The following is a 15,621-nucleotide window of genomic DNA, read 5'->3' on the forward strand; positions in this document are numbered from 1 at the left end:
TGCAACAAAAGATGATAAATACACTAAGCCGCTGAGCAGTAGTTTGCTGGCCGTGTAACAAATATTAAAAAACAAAACGGACAGGACACCTGCTGCGATGCAGTGACTGCGAGTGGATGGCATTTAAGAACATTCAAGAGGGCATCTAGAGCCAGAGGACAGCCTCCCAGTGGCCATCAGAAGCCAGGAAGAAGAGCTGGGTTCAGGATCTGCACTTACCCCTCAGCCCCAGTAAGCGTCCCTGGTGGAGGATTACGGCTACAGTGAGAGAGGAGGAAAGGGACATGGAGAGGCGCACGGCAGGGGACAACACCACCATGAGCCTCCACTCTCGCGACTTCTCTTCCAGCTGCCAGCTTGGCACTCCAAGCTCCTGACTACACTAACAAAGTCCAGCTTGGTATAATACCAACATGAAAAGTTCTTACCAAAGCCTCTGTAGAATATCTCTGCTCAAAAAGGACAATTTGATTTACTGGGATTTTGCTTTTCTTAATTATAAAGCAATTTCAAAGAAGAAGAACTTAACAGAGAGCACTTTCTAAATGCTATTATTTCCCCTTTTCCTTTAAGAAATCCTGTTCAAGCAGCACCTGGGTGGCTCAGCTGATTGAACGTCCAACTTTGACAGCTCAGGTCACGATCTCATGGTTCGTGGGTTCAAGCCCTGCATTGGGCTTGCTGCTGTCAGCATAGAGCCTGCTTCAGATGCTCTGTTCCCCACCCCCCTCTGCCCCTCCCCTGCTCACTCTCTCTCTCAACACTAAAACTAAATAAACATTTAAAACAAAGAAGAAGAAATCTTGTTCAAATGGCTTTGCTAAAATGGAACTCTCTTTTACAAAGAACTGAAATGAACTCATGTAGATTTATAAGTAATTACAGAAAAGACTGCTGGGATTAAGAATTTAGATTCTTCAGAGGCACGTGTATGGCTCAGTCGGTTAAGCGGCCGACTCTTCAGCTCAGGTCATGATCTTGCGTTCTGTGCGGATGGTGCAGAGCTTGCTTGGGATTCTGTCTCCCTCTCTCTCTGCCCCTCCCCCTCTTGCTCTCTATCTCTCTCTCTCTCTCTCAAAATAAGTAAAAAGAAACAAAAAAGAAAAAGAAAACAAAAAAGAATTAAGGTTCTTCAAAAGCTCCAGATAAACCACCTTCCACACCTCCTGTCTGCCCCCTGAAGAAAGGTAGGGAAATTCTGGGATGTTTGTGTATGGACTTAGGGCACTTGTTTTCAAAACATTCCCTGCCCATGAATTCTGTAACACAAAAATGCTCACTGGATGAATAATCAATGTAATGGAACATAATATGAAAAACATACAATGTATACTTTGTTCACAAAAGTAACAATAATGAAACATAATCTAAAAAACATACAATGTACATTTTGTTCACACCATTTACACATACAGGAGAGAAGGCTTGTCTCCAGCATAAGTGCTTGCTTGCTGACCTTAGAAACTTCCCACAACATTTTCTAAACCTCAAATAAACCGAGTAGAAGTAAAGTAACAGCTGGAGAGATGAAACACCAGAATGATTCTAGGCACTGGTTCCGGATATTGATGTATTAACACTGGAAGAAAGCCGGACTCCGGACTCGAACCTTCTTCTAAAGGAGGAAATAGGACTGGGATTCCTGAATTGAGAAAAGGAGCTTCTTGCAATGCAACGTGTTTAGTTACAAATGTTGGTCCTGATGCAGGGACACTGGTACTCGCTACAGTTTATAAGTTTTGTATAAGTAACGAAAGGACAATAGTTAGGTCTTTGTCACCGGCTTGATTTTCTGAATTACCACAGATTTGCCAATGCCAAAACCATTCCTTCTGCCTGAATTCTGGACACAACTACCTCCTGCAACTCTTCTGTCTGTACTGTGGCATTCAGCTAAAAATATACTTACTTTCTGTCAATGGGATGGAGATAATGACACCATTTCCTGTCCCCACCCACAAACGATTGCAAGACACCATAAGAGCTGTGATCCTCACAAACGAGAAGCCCAGTTTTCCAGTACCTGTAGAGCAGGGGGGAAAATTTTTATTGAAAAACTAGAGCAAATGATGTTTTAGGTTCCAAGCCCCTCACAGAATGGCTGGATTAACACAAGAGACGGGAATGTCGACCAGAGCTGGTTGGATGTTTCCTGAAGGTGCACATCAAAGCACATTTTCAATGGGCTTTACAACACCTGTCTGATAATTCACGGCTAATGAAAAAAGAAAATTCGAAAAGTGGCTGACATCAAATTACCATCCAGAAAGAAAATTCTGTTGATCAGGAGGTAGGACACAAGATTTAATTAGGGAGCTGCAAAATCCAAACTCCAAACGAAACCAAACCCAAAATAAAACAAAACACAGTGGGACACCTGGGTGGCTCAGTGGGTTAAGCAACCAACTCTTGACTTCAGCTCGGGTCACACCTAACAGTTCGTGAGTTTGAGCCCCACATTGGGCTCTGTGCTGACAGTGCAGAGCCTGCTTGGGATTCTGTCTCCCTTTCTCTCTGCCCCTCCCCCTGCTCAATATCTCTTTCTCAGAATAAGTAAAAATAAACTTTAAAAAAAAATTAATAAAACAAAGAACTCAACAAAAACAGAGTTTGCTAGATTGGAAAATCAAATGTCCTTTGTTTTTATAAGCTGTAAGAGTTCTGCTTTGCCTTAAATTTCCTTACAGAGATAAAAACAATCTTAGTCAAAACGTGTATTCTTTCCTTGTTTACATACTTCGATTCTGCAGCAGTTTAGAAATTTTAGGTACCACAGACACATAATGTAGGGAGATGGGATGTACTTTTTCATTTGAAGGGAATTTCTACGACTGATCTTATTTTCTGAGACTTGAAAGAGTAACTCAAAAATAGGTAATAATACATTGAAGACAAATAGCATTTAGTCACTCACAGGATCTACTTATAGGAACCGAGAACACGATCACAGAGTGTTAGAAGTTACAAGGAGCCTTAACGACCATTCAGTCTAAGCTAGAGATCTTTAACCTATAGTCATAGTATACCCTGAAACTGGCTTGTGTTTATGACATTCCTAACCATCACAGAGTGCTAAATTAGGCTACAGCAGGGAACAAGCCAGCGATGGTCCCTGCCTTTCATGGGCTTATGGTCTTTGGGGGAGAGAGACAATGAACAAGAATCAAATAGTAAATAGTATTGGTGCAACCACAATAATGATAATCCCATGAAGAAAAAGTAGGAAGGAGGACCTTAAATCAAATTAGAAGATCAGGAAAGGTCTGTCCTGGATGTGACATATATGCTATGACCTGAAAGCCAAGTAAAAAGGGGCCAAAAAGAACTTCTCAGGCACAGTATAATAGCACACGTGGGGGACCTGAAATGGGCAAGAACTTGGTGAGCTTGAGAGTGGTCCAAGCCATGGGACCAGTTCTTCGTGGTGGTGTCACAAAACGTCACCTCACCTAAAGGCAGGAATATTCTAGAAGTGGCTGGCATTACATAAGTATGTCATGGTGGTCTTTGCACATTGGTTACTACGCAGAGAACAGACTGGAGTGGAAACACAGAGACCGGTTAGGAGGTTCATGGATATCCAGGGGGGTAAGGAAGACAGCCTGGCCTACAGGGATGTGATGGTAGAGATAAAGAAGTAACTGATTTAAGGTATTTTTGGAGGCAGACTTGACCAGCTCCCAGTGATGGATTAGGTGTGGGGAACAGAGGGGAGTCAAAAATGATCCCAAGTTTCTGTCAAGGACCACGGAGCACATGGGGCATCTGCCTGGCATGTCCAGTGATAATGGCTCACTAGTCCTGAGGCAACTTATTCATTGGCTCTACCTAGCATCTGAGACCATTTAAAAATAAAACATTTTCTCCAACCGATAAAGATAGAATGCTTTGGAAGCTTACCTAACATTTTGCTTACATAAGGCTCAATGTCCACATCCTGTAGGTGTTGATAAGTATGTGCATGATAGAGACGGAGCGTGGAATCCAAACGAATGGAGACCCACACTCCGTCCCCCACCCACGCAAGCTGCCGCACCTGGCTCTCCTTCCTGGGGTGTGCGTCAAATGATTTCTAGGAAAGATTGTTCAATCACAATGTTACTTTGATTATGTAAGAGTTCGTGTTTAAAAACTGAGCTAATTTACACAACAATTTGACAGACTGAATATTTTAAAAGAGGAGCCTAAATAGCATTTACTAAATAAATATGATTACTCTTACATGCACACTTTTCTTACTCCAGACTACAAAACAAAACAAAGAACAAACAACGGGTGCTAGATTTCAGCACTGTGTAGGGATCAACTTGCGAAAGGAATACTGGCATATCCGGACTCTGTAACAAGTCCAACAAAAAGGCTGAATTTGATCTCAGGATTTTGTATTGTCGTAAAGCAAAGCATGAAGTAAGAGCCTGTTTATAATTAAACAAAAAGGAACCTACAATGCTGCCTGTGCGTGTGTATACCTGCATGGAGGAAACGGATTTGGGGGTAAAGAAACCCACCAAGTGATTAACTTTGGGACTTCCAGGGAACAGAGTCGGATTGGGAACAAAGGAATAAGGACTTTGACCTTAAAATTTTCCTGCTGTTTTCCTTTTTTAAAAATTATTAGAATGAATTTACGTATTGTGGCCAAACTTGTAAGAAAGCAATGCCGAGAGGTTTTTATTTTCACAACAAATTCCCACTGCAATCTTATTTCTCAGTCTAGGACACATAGAGAGGGGTCTGCCTGCATACATGTGGGGCGGCGGAGCCTGGAGAAGCCTCGTCCCAAACAACCCACACAAAATTAAACCTATCAAGAACCCTGTGTCCAAATCATACACATATGTATTCATAGATATTCAGACACACATTTAAACATTCATGTGTGGGGGCGCCTGGGTGGCTCAGTCGGCTGAGCGGCCAACTTCGGCTCAGGTCGTGATCTCATGGTTTGTGGGTTCAAGCCCTGCGTCGGCCTCTGTGATGACAGCTCAGAGCCTGGAGCCCGCTTTGGATTCCGTGTCTCCCCCTCTCTCTGTCCCTCCCCTGCTCATGCTCTGTCTCTCTCTCTCTCTCAAAAATAAATAGAAACATTAAAAAAAATTAAAATTAAAAAATTAAAATTAAAAAATAAAAATTAAAAAAATTCATGCGTGCATCCCCCTTCCTAAAAAAACAAAACAAACCACTTCCCACCACAGTCGTAAGTGGCAAGAGAGATGAAGTAACACAGAAAGCTAAGGTGTCGTCCAATATCATCACTCAAGTGTCCTAAAACACACAGACTCAGAAAATAGTTTCTGAAGAATCTAAAAATAATTAGAGTCTTAGCGTCTTCAGAAAATACGAATTCAGTAAGTACCGGAAGCGTGCATGGGTTCACTTACCTCTATTTTCATAGCCTTTGGCTGAACCACATAGATTTTGTTCCTATAGCCACACCAGACTTTGTCATGGACCACAGTCATGCACCGAATAGAATGGTGAGGCCGTCCAAGGTCCAACAGGTGGTAGTTTGACAAATCCCACTGCCCATCTTTAAAACAAGAAATGGATTATTAGTTAATGCACATCACCTTTTCCTCAATTTTAACACAAGAAACATTCTATTTGCGTGAATTGATACATTTATTGATGAAGCACCGCAAAATACCATGTAGTCACTTTATCTTTTCTTTGCAGGGACAGACTCTCATTCTGTCTACTGCAAAGTTGGGAAAGAGATGTCACAGGTCATCTGGTCCTGTGAGCCACCTGGTGCCTGGATCTCCACACTAACAACAGCAGTGATGGGATAAATCAGCAATAAGTTATCTGCTTATAATAATAGTTTCAGAATTAGAATGGAATAATTATTATTCCATATTATTCCACTAAGAATTAGTATAATTCTTTGGATAATATCTCTCTCACTCACTTGCATTTTGATGTTTCTTGGGTAGATGTTAAGGACAACTTGTTGCTAACACTTTAGGAATTATGCACATAGTCATTTTAGTGATGACAGAAATACAAATGGGAATCAACCACTGTAAGCTTGCTTTGTAGACCTTGCTTGAACTATTTCAGTGAAAGAAAACATACTGCCTCACAAAGCAGCTGTTGCATTTTGCAAAAGCTATGAATTGTCGGAAAAAAATATTCCCCATGCCTGACTAGCTCAAGTCTGCCTCCTTGTATATAATCACCCATTAGTCTGTAGTTTTGCCCAATGGAAATAGAATAATCCAGTCCCACTTTTTTGTTACTGCCCTATGTCTTCTCCTCTCAAAATTAATCATTCTTGCCATGTGCTCTGTACACATCCCAATTTACAGACCCTTCATCCTAACTCTGCCTTGTCCGTGTTCCTTTAACATGTTGTTTGTCTACCAGAGTGGGGCAGGATTATCACCAGCCCTGTCCTGCACATGGATTTCTACGAGGCTTAATATGTTCAGTAACTCAGGGGCATCCGGGTGGCTCAGTCAGTTAAGTGTCCAACTCTTGGTTTCAACTCAGGTCCTGATCTCACGGTTTTTGAGTTCGAGCCCCACATTGGGCTCTACATTGGCAGCTTGGAGGCTGCTTGGAATTCTCTCCCTCCCTCCCTCTCTCTGCCCATCCCCCACTTGTGCTCTCTCTCTCAAAATGAATAAATAAACTTAAAAAATAAAAAGATGTTTAGTAACTCATACTGAGTTTGTGGTCAACCGTTAGGTACTTTTCATTCTTCAGACATGTTGCCCCCCTTTTTACTCTTCTGAACCCCAATGCAGAACTTTATATGTAAACATATTACGTGTATTTTGTCTGTTTTCTTACTATAATTTTGGATTCAGCTTGCCAAAACATTTACTACCGCATTTTTTCTAAGCTTTCGTACTTATTAGCTGACTGTGGCGTGAAAAAAAGCCTCTGTGCCTCCACTTTCCTCACCTATGAGGATGACAACAGGACCCTCCTCAGAAGTTGCTGTGAGGATTAAGCTCACACAAAGTCTACAAGGGTCGGAACAACGTAAAACTGAGCGCCCTCACTCTCTGACGATACGGAGTCATTAACCAGCAATCTCTAGGGACCGGTTACAAAGACACCCAAACATCATCTACCCCACATTTTCCCAAGCCCAGAAGGATAGGAGACTTTGGGAAAAGCCCTGCTAAAATCTGAATTCAGTGTATCTATGTTTATAGAATATTCTCCTGCTCTAGCAATCTAATTTCTACCTAGAAAATGAATGATCATTTTGGCTGATACATGTACCAAGGAGTCAGGAAGTATCGCAGGCTCAATTCCCTATTTTCTTTAACTTAAGGCAGGTTTCTGGACCTCCACCAGCCCCTGTCTGCTGATGACAGATATACTGGTTGTAAAAAGAGGAAGGATATAAATAACATGACATGAAAATGATTACACCATATCCAATTAAAAACTTAAAAACTTTCCAAATCTAAGTGGTCGTAAATTAGTTTTTAAAATATTGAAAAAGAGAAAGCATTTCCTCTCCCTAAACTTCTCCTAATTAAGTATACTAACGAGAAACAGGTGCCTCCATATCACATTATGCAAGAGCACCTTGAAACGATAAACTATATGCACGCACATATCTACTAAAGTCATACACTGTTAGCACTCAGTTTAAACCCTTACTCTTTCTCCTATTAAGTATCACTTCTTTAAAACAGAGCTAATCTGCTAGAAAATGCTTTTGCAAAGCAACAGATTAGTGCACACTCTATATTCGTAACAACTCACCAGCTCCTCTGTGAAAGATTGCGAGGGTGCCGTCAGCCAGGGCCACTAACACAATCCCTTTCACATGTCTGCGAACAGGAAACGGGGTTTCAGAGCGCTCCGTGTGGGAATGTGGGAGGTGCCACATGCTACTGAGCTAGTAGTTCAGAGGCTCTCAGAGGGCCAACCCATGATAGACAAGGAGCTTACACCAGAACCCAAATAATACACTCTTTTCAAGTAATTTCTACACCCAACGTGGGGCTCAAACTCACAACCCCGAGACCAACAGATTGAGAAAGTCTTGCTATAAAAATGTCAGCTGAGCTAAATAAACAGCCTGTGTGGTGACTCAGTGGTTTTACTTTCTGGCCCAAGTTTTCTCACTGCAAAAGGTCCACAGACCAGAGACAGACTCCTTGAGTGGACTTTGGAGTTTTTGATAGTCAACATATGGAAACAGACTAGTGAATCAGTGCCCCAATCAACATATTCACAAAGTACAAAGTATAAAAAGTATCCTAAAACAAACATAAATAGGTTCCAGAGTACTAAAGAGCTCACACTATGGTGAGGAATCAACCTGGCAAGTTTCACTTAAAGCTCTACTTAAGAAGTATTTTACTTTCGGGGCACCTGGGTGGCTCAGTCGGCTGAGCATCTGACTTTGGCTCAGGTCATGATCTCGCAGTTTGTGAGTTTGAGCCCCACGTCAGGCTCTGTGCTGACAGCTCAGAGCCTGGACCCTGCTTCAGATTCTGTGTCCGCCTCTCTCTCTGCCCCACCCCTGATTGTGGTCCGTCTCTCTCTGTCTTTCAAAAATGAATAAACATTAAAAAAAAAAAAAAGGACTATTTTACTTTCTAGTAAGAGTCTGAATCTCATTCGTCTTCTCTGACTCCATGAAGAGGATATTAAGTCAGTCTGGATACTGACTTAATAGTGAAGCACATGTCAGCTTTAATAGTCTTAAAAGATAGTTTATATCAAAATACGTATTTGTACAAGGAAGAATTTCTAAAATAAAACTTACACAATACTGAGAATCGAATCTTTAAGTTTAATGGAATGGAGGCATCCTCTCCACTGGGCTACAGAAGAGTGCACATACAGACTGCAAGAGCAAAATCAAGACTGGTAAGGCACAGAGAACATCAAGTCGCTGCTTACATCTCACAATGACCACAAAGTCCCTTTAGGAGGAAAGAAGAATTACCACAAAAATCTTAGGAAATAACAAACAGCAAGAGTCTAATGCAGAGAAATCAGCTGCTTGAGCAAACAGAAACACAGAAGAATGAAAAGCCAGAACTAGAATAACACATGATTGGTTAGTTTCAGGTTACAACATACTTCAGGATCCTTGGCTAACCTCCTTTTTAAAAAATTACCTTACTTTTCTACCACACGGAACTATAACTGTCTGATAACAGTCTGGTTTATTACATCAGAGAGTGGCAAGCTATGCCCCGCAGGCCAAATCTAGCCCTTCATCTGCCTCAGTACAGTGTGCAAGATAAAAATGGTCTTTACATTTTAAACAGTTGGGAAAAAAAAATCAAAAGAGTATTTTATGACATCTGAGACATGTGAAACTCAACCTTCAGTGTCCGTGAAGTGTAACTGAAACACAGCCACACTCATCTACTTATGCACGGTCACGGCCATGGCTGTTTCTGTGCCACCACAGTGGCGTTGAGAAGTTGCTACAGAGATTATATGGCCACAAAGCCTAACGTATTTCTTATCTGATCCTTCATAGAAAAGTTTGCTGTCCCTCCATCTTGTAGTATTAGACCCCTATGGAAAAGACGCACTAGTGACCTTGCTTGACCTGCAGGCAAGCACAATTTTCTGAATCTCCGCACAGCACTAGAATGTGAATAAGCTATGTAATGTTAGTTATCTCCTAGGCTTTGAGACAGGGATCTGTCCTGGTTTTCATAGTAACTCTACCGAGTGGTTATGTTTGGAACTGGGCCTTCCCCCAGCCAAAAAGATTCGTTTAATCACTCGTATTTCTTGAATACACTCTAGCTATATAAACCCTCTGTGCATCAATAATTCTGTCTCTGTGCTGTCCAGGATCTTCTATTTCTGGATCACCCAGATTTTAAAGTTTTATTTACCTCTTCCTCCAAGAGAATTATATAAAGAGAACATTCTATGACAAAGAACTATATGATTTACCATTCATACGCAGCACAAGTCCAGTTTATGAGGTAGCTGGAACATCATCGCAAAATCTGCATGTACTTGAGTTCTCTGCATATTTCGTTGTACGCCGACGTACCACATTTTACTTACTTATCTTCTGATTCCAAAAGCAAGAGTCAAAAACTAAAGATACTTCAATATTAAAAGAGCCAGCACCTACCAGCCGTTCTGAGCTCCAAGCCACATAGTTGGTAAAAGGCTACTCATTTTCTGGGCTTCTTCTCTTACCAGGTCTTGTTCATTTGGCAATACTGACATCTGATCTTTATACGCATCTGAGTCATTACTGGGAAAGGTGGGGAAAGGCAAAAGATTGAAGTAAGCTTAGCTAGTTTCCAGGGACTGAACACTTCTATATTTTAGTTTAACACTTGGAAAAAATAAAATCAAACACTAGACTTCCAGAAAAGCCAAATTTAAGTGCTTATAATAAGTATTTCAATAGTTATACCAGAAGTAACATTAACATACTAGGGAGGACCAAGGTGCACAAAAAGGAGTTAAGACACAGTAATGAAATATAGCAGTTAATATCCAGACTATAATTATGGCTCTCCTTTATGGTTACTTTTTCATTTTATAAGTTTTTTCTTGGGGGGGGGGGAAGGAGAGGAAAGGATGGTTTGTTTAAAAATCATATACACACACAAAGGAGAATGAGTATAAAGAATTTTCTAAAAGTATAAAGTATTAAGTTAAAACATGCCTGCATTCTCTCCCAAGACCTTCTTTCTTTTGGATTGTCAGAATATTTTTAGAAAAAGATAACTGAGCTATCAAATCCAAAACATACCTGCTAATTCTAAAAAGATGAGTTTATTCTTAAATTAACAAATGTTAATAGGCCCTTGACTGTTCTATAAACTAAGAGGAAGACTATTAAATTGTAAAAAGAATCACATTTAAATGTATCCCCATCAGCTTTCTATAAAGGCCTAGAGAAGGCAGAAAATAAAATTAAAGAATTCACTAAATGGGCCGGTATTATCAAACACTTTAAAGGAAGAGCTGTTTGGGGCGCCTGGATGGCTCAGTTGATTAAGCATCCGACTTTGGCTCAGGTCACGATCTTGCGGTTCGTGAGTTCAAGCCCTGAGTCGGGCTCTGTGCTAACAGCTCAAAGCCTGGAGCCTGCTTTGGATTCTGTATCTCCTCCTCTCTCTGCCCCTCTCATGCGTATGCTCTGTCTCTCTGTCTCCCAATAATAAATAAACATTAAAAAAAATAAAAAAATAAAAAGGAAGAGCTGTTTGCCAGAAAACAAACTTTACAAAAGTCATCCAAGCCCACATGGGAAATCTAAACTGCCAATTTTGTAGATAACTAGGGTTGAAGTAAGAGGAGGGCTGGAAGGAAAATGGCACAATCACAGTTTGAATGGAAATGAAAAAAGAAATCGTATGAGAGGAGAAAATGGCCAGGAAGATTTTGACCAGGTAAGACTTTTTTTTTTAAGTTGTTAGAATAGAGACCACAGTGAAGGGGGGCAAGGAGGGAGTGGAAATCCAGAGCGAATGCAGTGGAAGGATAAGTGGAGACACAGACACACTGGGAATACATAATGACACCGCAGTCTGCCACGATCCCATTAGCGGGAATCCCGTGGCTGCTTGAGAGGATTCTGGTTCTTTTTACATAAACACTTATCTGGTTTCCTGAGTTGCCGGCCCATCCATATACCTTGACTGATACACAGGCGAGAGGTCCTCTGGGATTTGAACCCCCAGAGGGTCCGTGAAGACATGCTCTGTGTAGACGCCAGGCTGGGAGGCGTCCGCGGTGTCTTCAGCTGTCCCTGCATTGCCTTCTGTAGCCTCCGTAGCTTCTTCTGCTGTTGGAACGTTCTCATCAACCTCAGTATTTTCTGCTTCCTTTTCTACAAAATAAATAACACATGCTAGCCATTCGGAATTTGAGCTTTCCTCCCAATAGTTTCCCCGCACAAAACACCCCTGTAGAATTCCACTCCACCGACCCCATCCTCCTCCACACCGTATCATGAGACACTAGAATCCTTAAGAGTCATCACAGTGTCTTCTTTCAAGCTCTTTCATCCTCGTCACTTCAAGATCTACATTAAGTATGAGTCCATAATGAGGCACGCGAGACAGGCTCAGACTCCGGACACTGAAGACACGTAAGGAGGAGAGAGATACCTGGTGGTTTTTCCATCACTGGAGAAGCACCGTTGGTACTAGGGGAAGTGGCGGCTGCTGTCACACCTTCTGTGGAACAACCAACTACGGTGATGCCCCCCAACAGGCTGTCTGTCTCTGCTGAGCTGTTGCTGGTCACGCTGCCACACAGAGACGCTTTGTCTACCTGTCCAGATTCTGAAAGCTCCTCTCCTGCAGGGTAGTCCGTTTCTCTGGCTCCTGAAAAATGAGATAAACCTTTTTCTAATAGCTAAGTAAACCCCTGTAAGTAGCATTTTCTCCATTAAGGCAACTATAGGTTTGAAATGAGGTTACGGAGGGGAGACAAACAGCTACTCGAATACACTGCCAGGAGGGTAACTTTAAATTTTATTTAAACTAACCATCACAAAATGAGAAAGTAGCTTAAAAAATTGGTATTTCTATTCCTGCAAGCACAAGTAAACATGAAAATGTCACAAAGTGACACTTCCGTTCTTAAGGAGCTCCTCAGCAGCCACCTAATGAGGTTTAAAACAAGGAAATCTATTATCTGACAAATCAGCAAGAACAGTTTTTTAATTATCAAGATTACTATTTAAAATCTGGACTTCTGGGGGTGCCTGGGTGGCCCAGTCGGTTAAGCGTCCGACTCTTGGTGTCGGCTCAGGTCATGATCTCATGGTTCGTGAGTTTGGGCCCCTCATCATACTCGCTGCTGTCAGTGCACACCCTGTTTGGGATTCTCTCTCCCTCTCTCTCTGCTCCTCCCCTGCTTATGTGCGTACTCTCAAAAATAAACATTTAAATAAAAAATAAAATAAAATAAAATAAAATAAAATAAAATAAAATAAAATAAAATAAAGAAATTGAAATAAAAAAAACGAAACGAAACGAAACAAAACAAAACAAAATAAAACAAAACAAAAGAAAGACTTCCATGGTGCCACAGTGGCTCAGTCAGTTAAGCGTCCAACTTCGGCTCAGGTCATGATCTCACATTTTGAGGGGCCAGCCCTGCTTTGGGCTCTCTGTCTCGGTCTCTCTGCCCCTCACCCGCTGGTTCTTGTTCTCTCTCTCTCTCTCCCTCTCTCTCTCTCTCTCTTTCTCTCTCTCTCTTTCTCTTTCTCTCTCCCTCCCTCCCTCCCTCCAAATAAATAAACTTTAAAATAAACAAAAATGATAAAATAAAATATGGACTTCCCATACTATTAAAAATTGATCATCCTAGGGTGTCTGGGATGCTCAGTCAGTTAAGCATCTGGCTTTTGATTTCGGCTAAGGTCATGATCTCACAGTTTGTGAGATTGAGATCCTTGTCAGGACTGTGAGTGCAGAGCCTGCGTGAGATTCTCTCCCTCTTCTCTCTCTGCCCTTAAACCACTCTTACTCCCTCTCTCAAAAATAAGCATTTAAAAAAAAAAAACTGATCACCCTAGGTGTATACAGTGTCTTAGGATATTAGTGATACATTTAATAACTAAGCATTTGCCATATAAAGATAAATCCCTTCAGTTTTATTTAGAAAGCTGTTTTTATATAGACATTAAAATATTTTATTGGAGAGGGGCGCCTGGGTGGCGCAGTCGGTTAAGCGTCCGACTTCAGCCAGGTCACGATCTCGCGGTCCGTGAGTTCGAGCCCCGCGTCAGGCTCTGGGCTGATGGCTCGGAGCCTGGAGCCTGTTTCCGATTCTGTGTCTCCCTCTCTCTCTGCCCCTCCCCCGTTCATGCTCTGTCTCTCTCTGTCCCAAAAATAAATAAAAAATGTTAAAAAAAAAAAAAAAAATATTTTATTGGAGTAAGATATACATATATAACATAAAACTTGATAATTTAATGTTCTTAAGGGTTCAGTTCAGTGGCATTAATTACATTCACAATGTTATGCAAGCACCACAACTATCTATGTCTAAACCTCTTCCATCACCCACCCAGAAAATCAGTACCCATTACACAGTAACTCCCTATTCCCCGAGCCCCTCCTGGCCCAGCCCTGGTAAGTTCTACTCCATCTCTGTCTTTGTGAATCTGCCTAGTCTAGATCCCTTATATAAATGGAATCATACATTTGTCCTTTTGTGTCTGGGTTATATTTTGCTTGGCATGTTTCCAAAATTAATCTATGTTGTAGTACATATCAGAATTTCATTCCTTTTTATGACTGAGTAATATTCCATTGTGCAGACATATCACCAGCCTGTTTCATGTTTAAACCAATGGTTAAGCATCACATAATATTCAATACAGAACTTTAGAAAGCCTTCTCTTATCAATCAATCTAAACAGGCTCTTACTCTCTGCCCACCAATCATCCTCTCATATTACCGTGTTTCACTTTCTTCATAGCACTGAAAATATCTTGTTTAGTCATTTGTTTCCAGCTTAGTTTTGGTCTTCCCCAACTAGAACATAAACTCCACGAGAGTGGGGCATGACCGTATCTCCAGTAAATAAGTCAGTTCCCGCCAATACAAAGATGCAGATGGTAGGGAGAAAGGGGTGTGGCTTACCCTTACCTGGTACACTGGCTATACAGAGAACATGAGAGTTACACACAGTAAAACTGTCTAGGATGTTGCCTGGTTGAATGGCATCAATAATGATTACTTTTGTAGCTGAATGAGTGCTGGTACAGATCCAGACTAGACTGGATAATTCTTCTTGATTTTTTAACTCCTTCTGTTGTTCCTATGTATACAAAGTAAAAAAAAAAAAAAAAAAAAAAAAAAAAAGAATGTTTAAAATAATACGTATGTATACTTCAGAGGTCAGTGCTATTATAGTAAAGGCCAATGCTATTTTGAGTTTGCAGATTATTTGAAAGATTAAAAATATAACCACCTTTCAATATTAATTAGTAGACTAGAAAATAGCAGTGATAAAAATGTTCTAGTTCTTGACTGTGATGGCTTCTAAATGGGTGCATACATTTGTCAAAACTCTTTGAACTGTACCATATATAGCTTATTGTATGTAAAATATGCTCTAGAAAAGAGCACAAGGAATAAGCAAAGGCGTAATAATCCCAATTAGAAGCTGGTCCAGAAAACAGTTTTGGACCAAAGAGCAAAAACGAAGAGGTCAGATGTCAGTGCACACGCTTACCTTAAGTTCCTGGTCTAACTTATCTAAACTACTCTGTGATGCACTTCGCTGTTTACTGCCTTCTGTATCCAAACCAGCAACATCTTTGTAAAAGACACTTGCTCCAACAACAGAACCACCGTCTCTGGTCTTCCCACCTGATAAGTTGACTCCAACAGCACACCACAGCTTTTTGGGTTTAAGAAGAAGAAGAAAAGGTATTACATCTATTTTGTCTCTAAAAATGTTGAGAATATTTCACATGTCTTTAACAATCTAATGATTAGGAATAGAGGTCTTCTTGTTTCTTTCTTTCTTCCTTTCCCTTTCCTTTTCCTTTCCTTTTTCCCTTCTTTCTTTCCTTCCTTCCTCCCTCCCTCCCTCCCCTTTCCCTTTCTTTCTTTCTTTCTTTCTTTCTTTCTTTCTTTCTTTCTTTCTTTCTTTCTTTCTTTCTTTCCTTCTTTCCTTCCTTC

At 40.9% G+C, this 15,621-nt stretch overlaps 1 protein-coding gene across 6 annotated transcripts in view; it reads right to left on the reverse strand.

Annotated features, from left to right (window-relative positions):
* SPAG9 (sperm associated antigen 9) overlaps positions 1–15,621 on the reverse strand; it is a 133,709-nt gene that overhangs the window by 8,283 nt on the left and 109,805 nt on the right. For 4 of the 6 annotated variants that reach the window (XM_058704499.1, XM_058704504.1, XM_058704505.1 and 1 more), the window contains 11 exons: positions 15,170–15,337; positions 14,581–14,752; positions 12,084–12,302; positions 11,608–11,803; positions 10,088–10,213; positions 8,744–8,824; positions 7,732–7,799; positions 5,382–5,530; positions 3,901–4,072; positions 1,910–2,023; positions 220–258 (listed from right to left, as the gene is read on the reverse strand). In XM_058704499.1, coding sequence (XP_058560482.1) covers positions 220–258; positions 1,910–2,023; positions 3,901–4,072; positions 5,382–5,530; positions 7,732–7,799; positions 8,744–8,824; positions 10,088–10,213; positions 11,608–11,803; positions 12,084–12,302; positions 14,581–14,752; positions 15,170–15,337 — 1,504 coding nt within the window. The remainder of the gene's footprint in view (positions 1–219; positions 259–1,909; positions 2,024–3,900; positions 4,073–5,381; positions 5,531–7,731; positions 7,800–8,743; positions 8,825–10,087; positions 10,214–11,607; positions 11,804–12,083; positions 12,303–14,580; positions 14,753–15,169; positions 15,338–15,621) is intronic. The other 2 variants (XM_058704501.1, XM_058704503.1) reach the window with 1 other exon arrangement.

The sequence above is a fragment of the Neofelis nebulosa genome, chromosome 16 (genome assembly GCF_028018385.1).
Source record: "Neofelis nebulosa isolate mNeoNeb1 chromosome 16, mNeoNeb1.pri, whole genome shotgun sequence".
Lineage (NCBI taxonomy): Eukaryota > Metazoa > Chordata > Mammalia > Carnivora > Felidae > Neofelis > Neofelis nebulosa.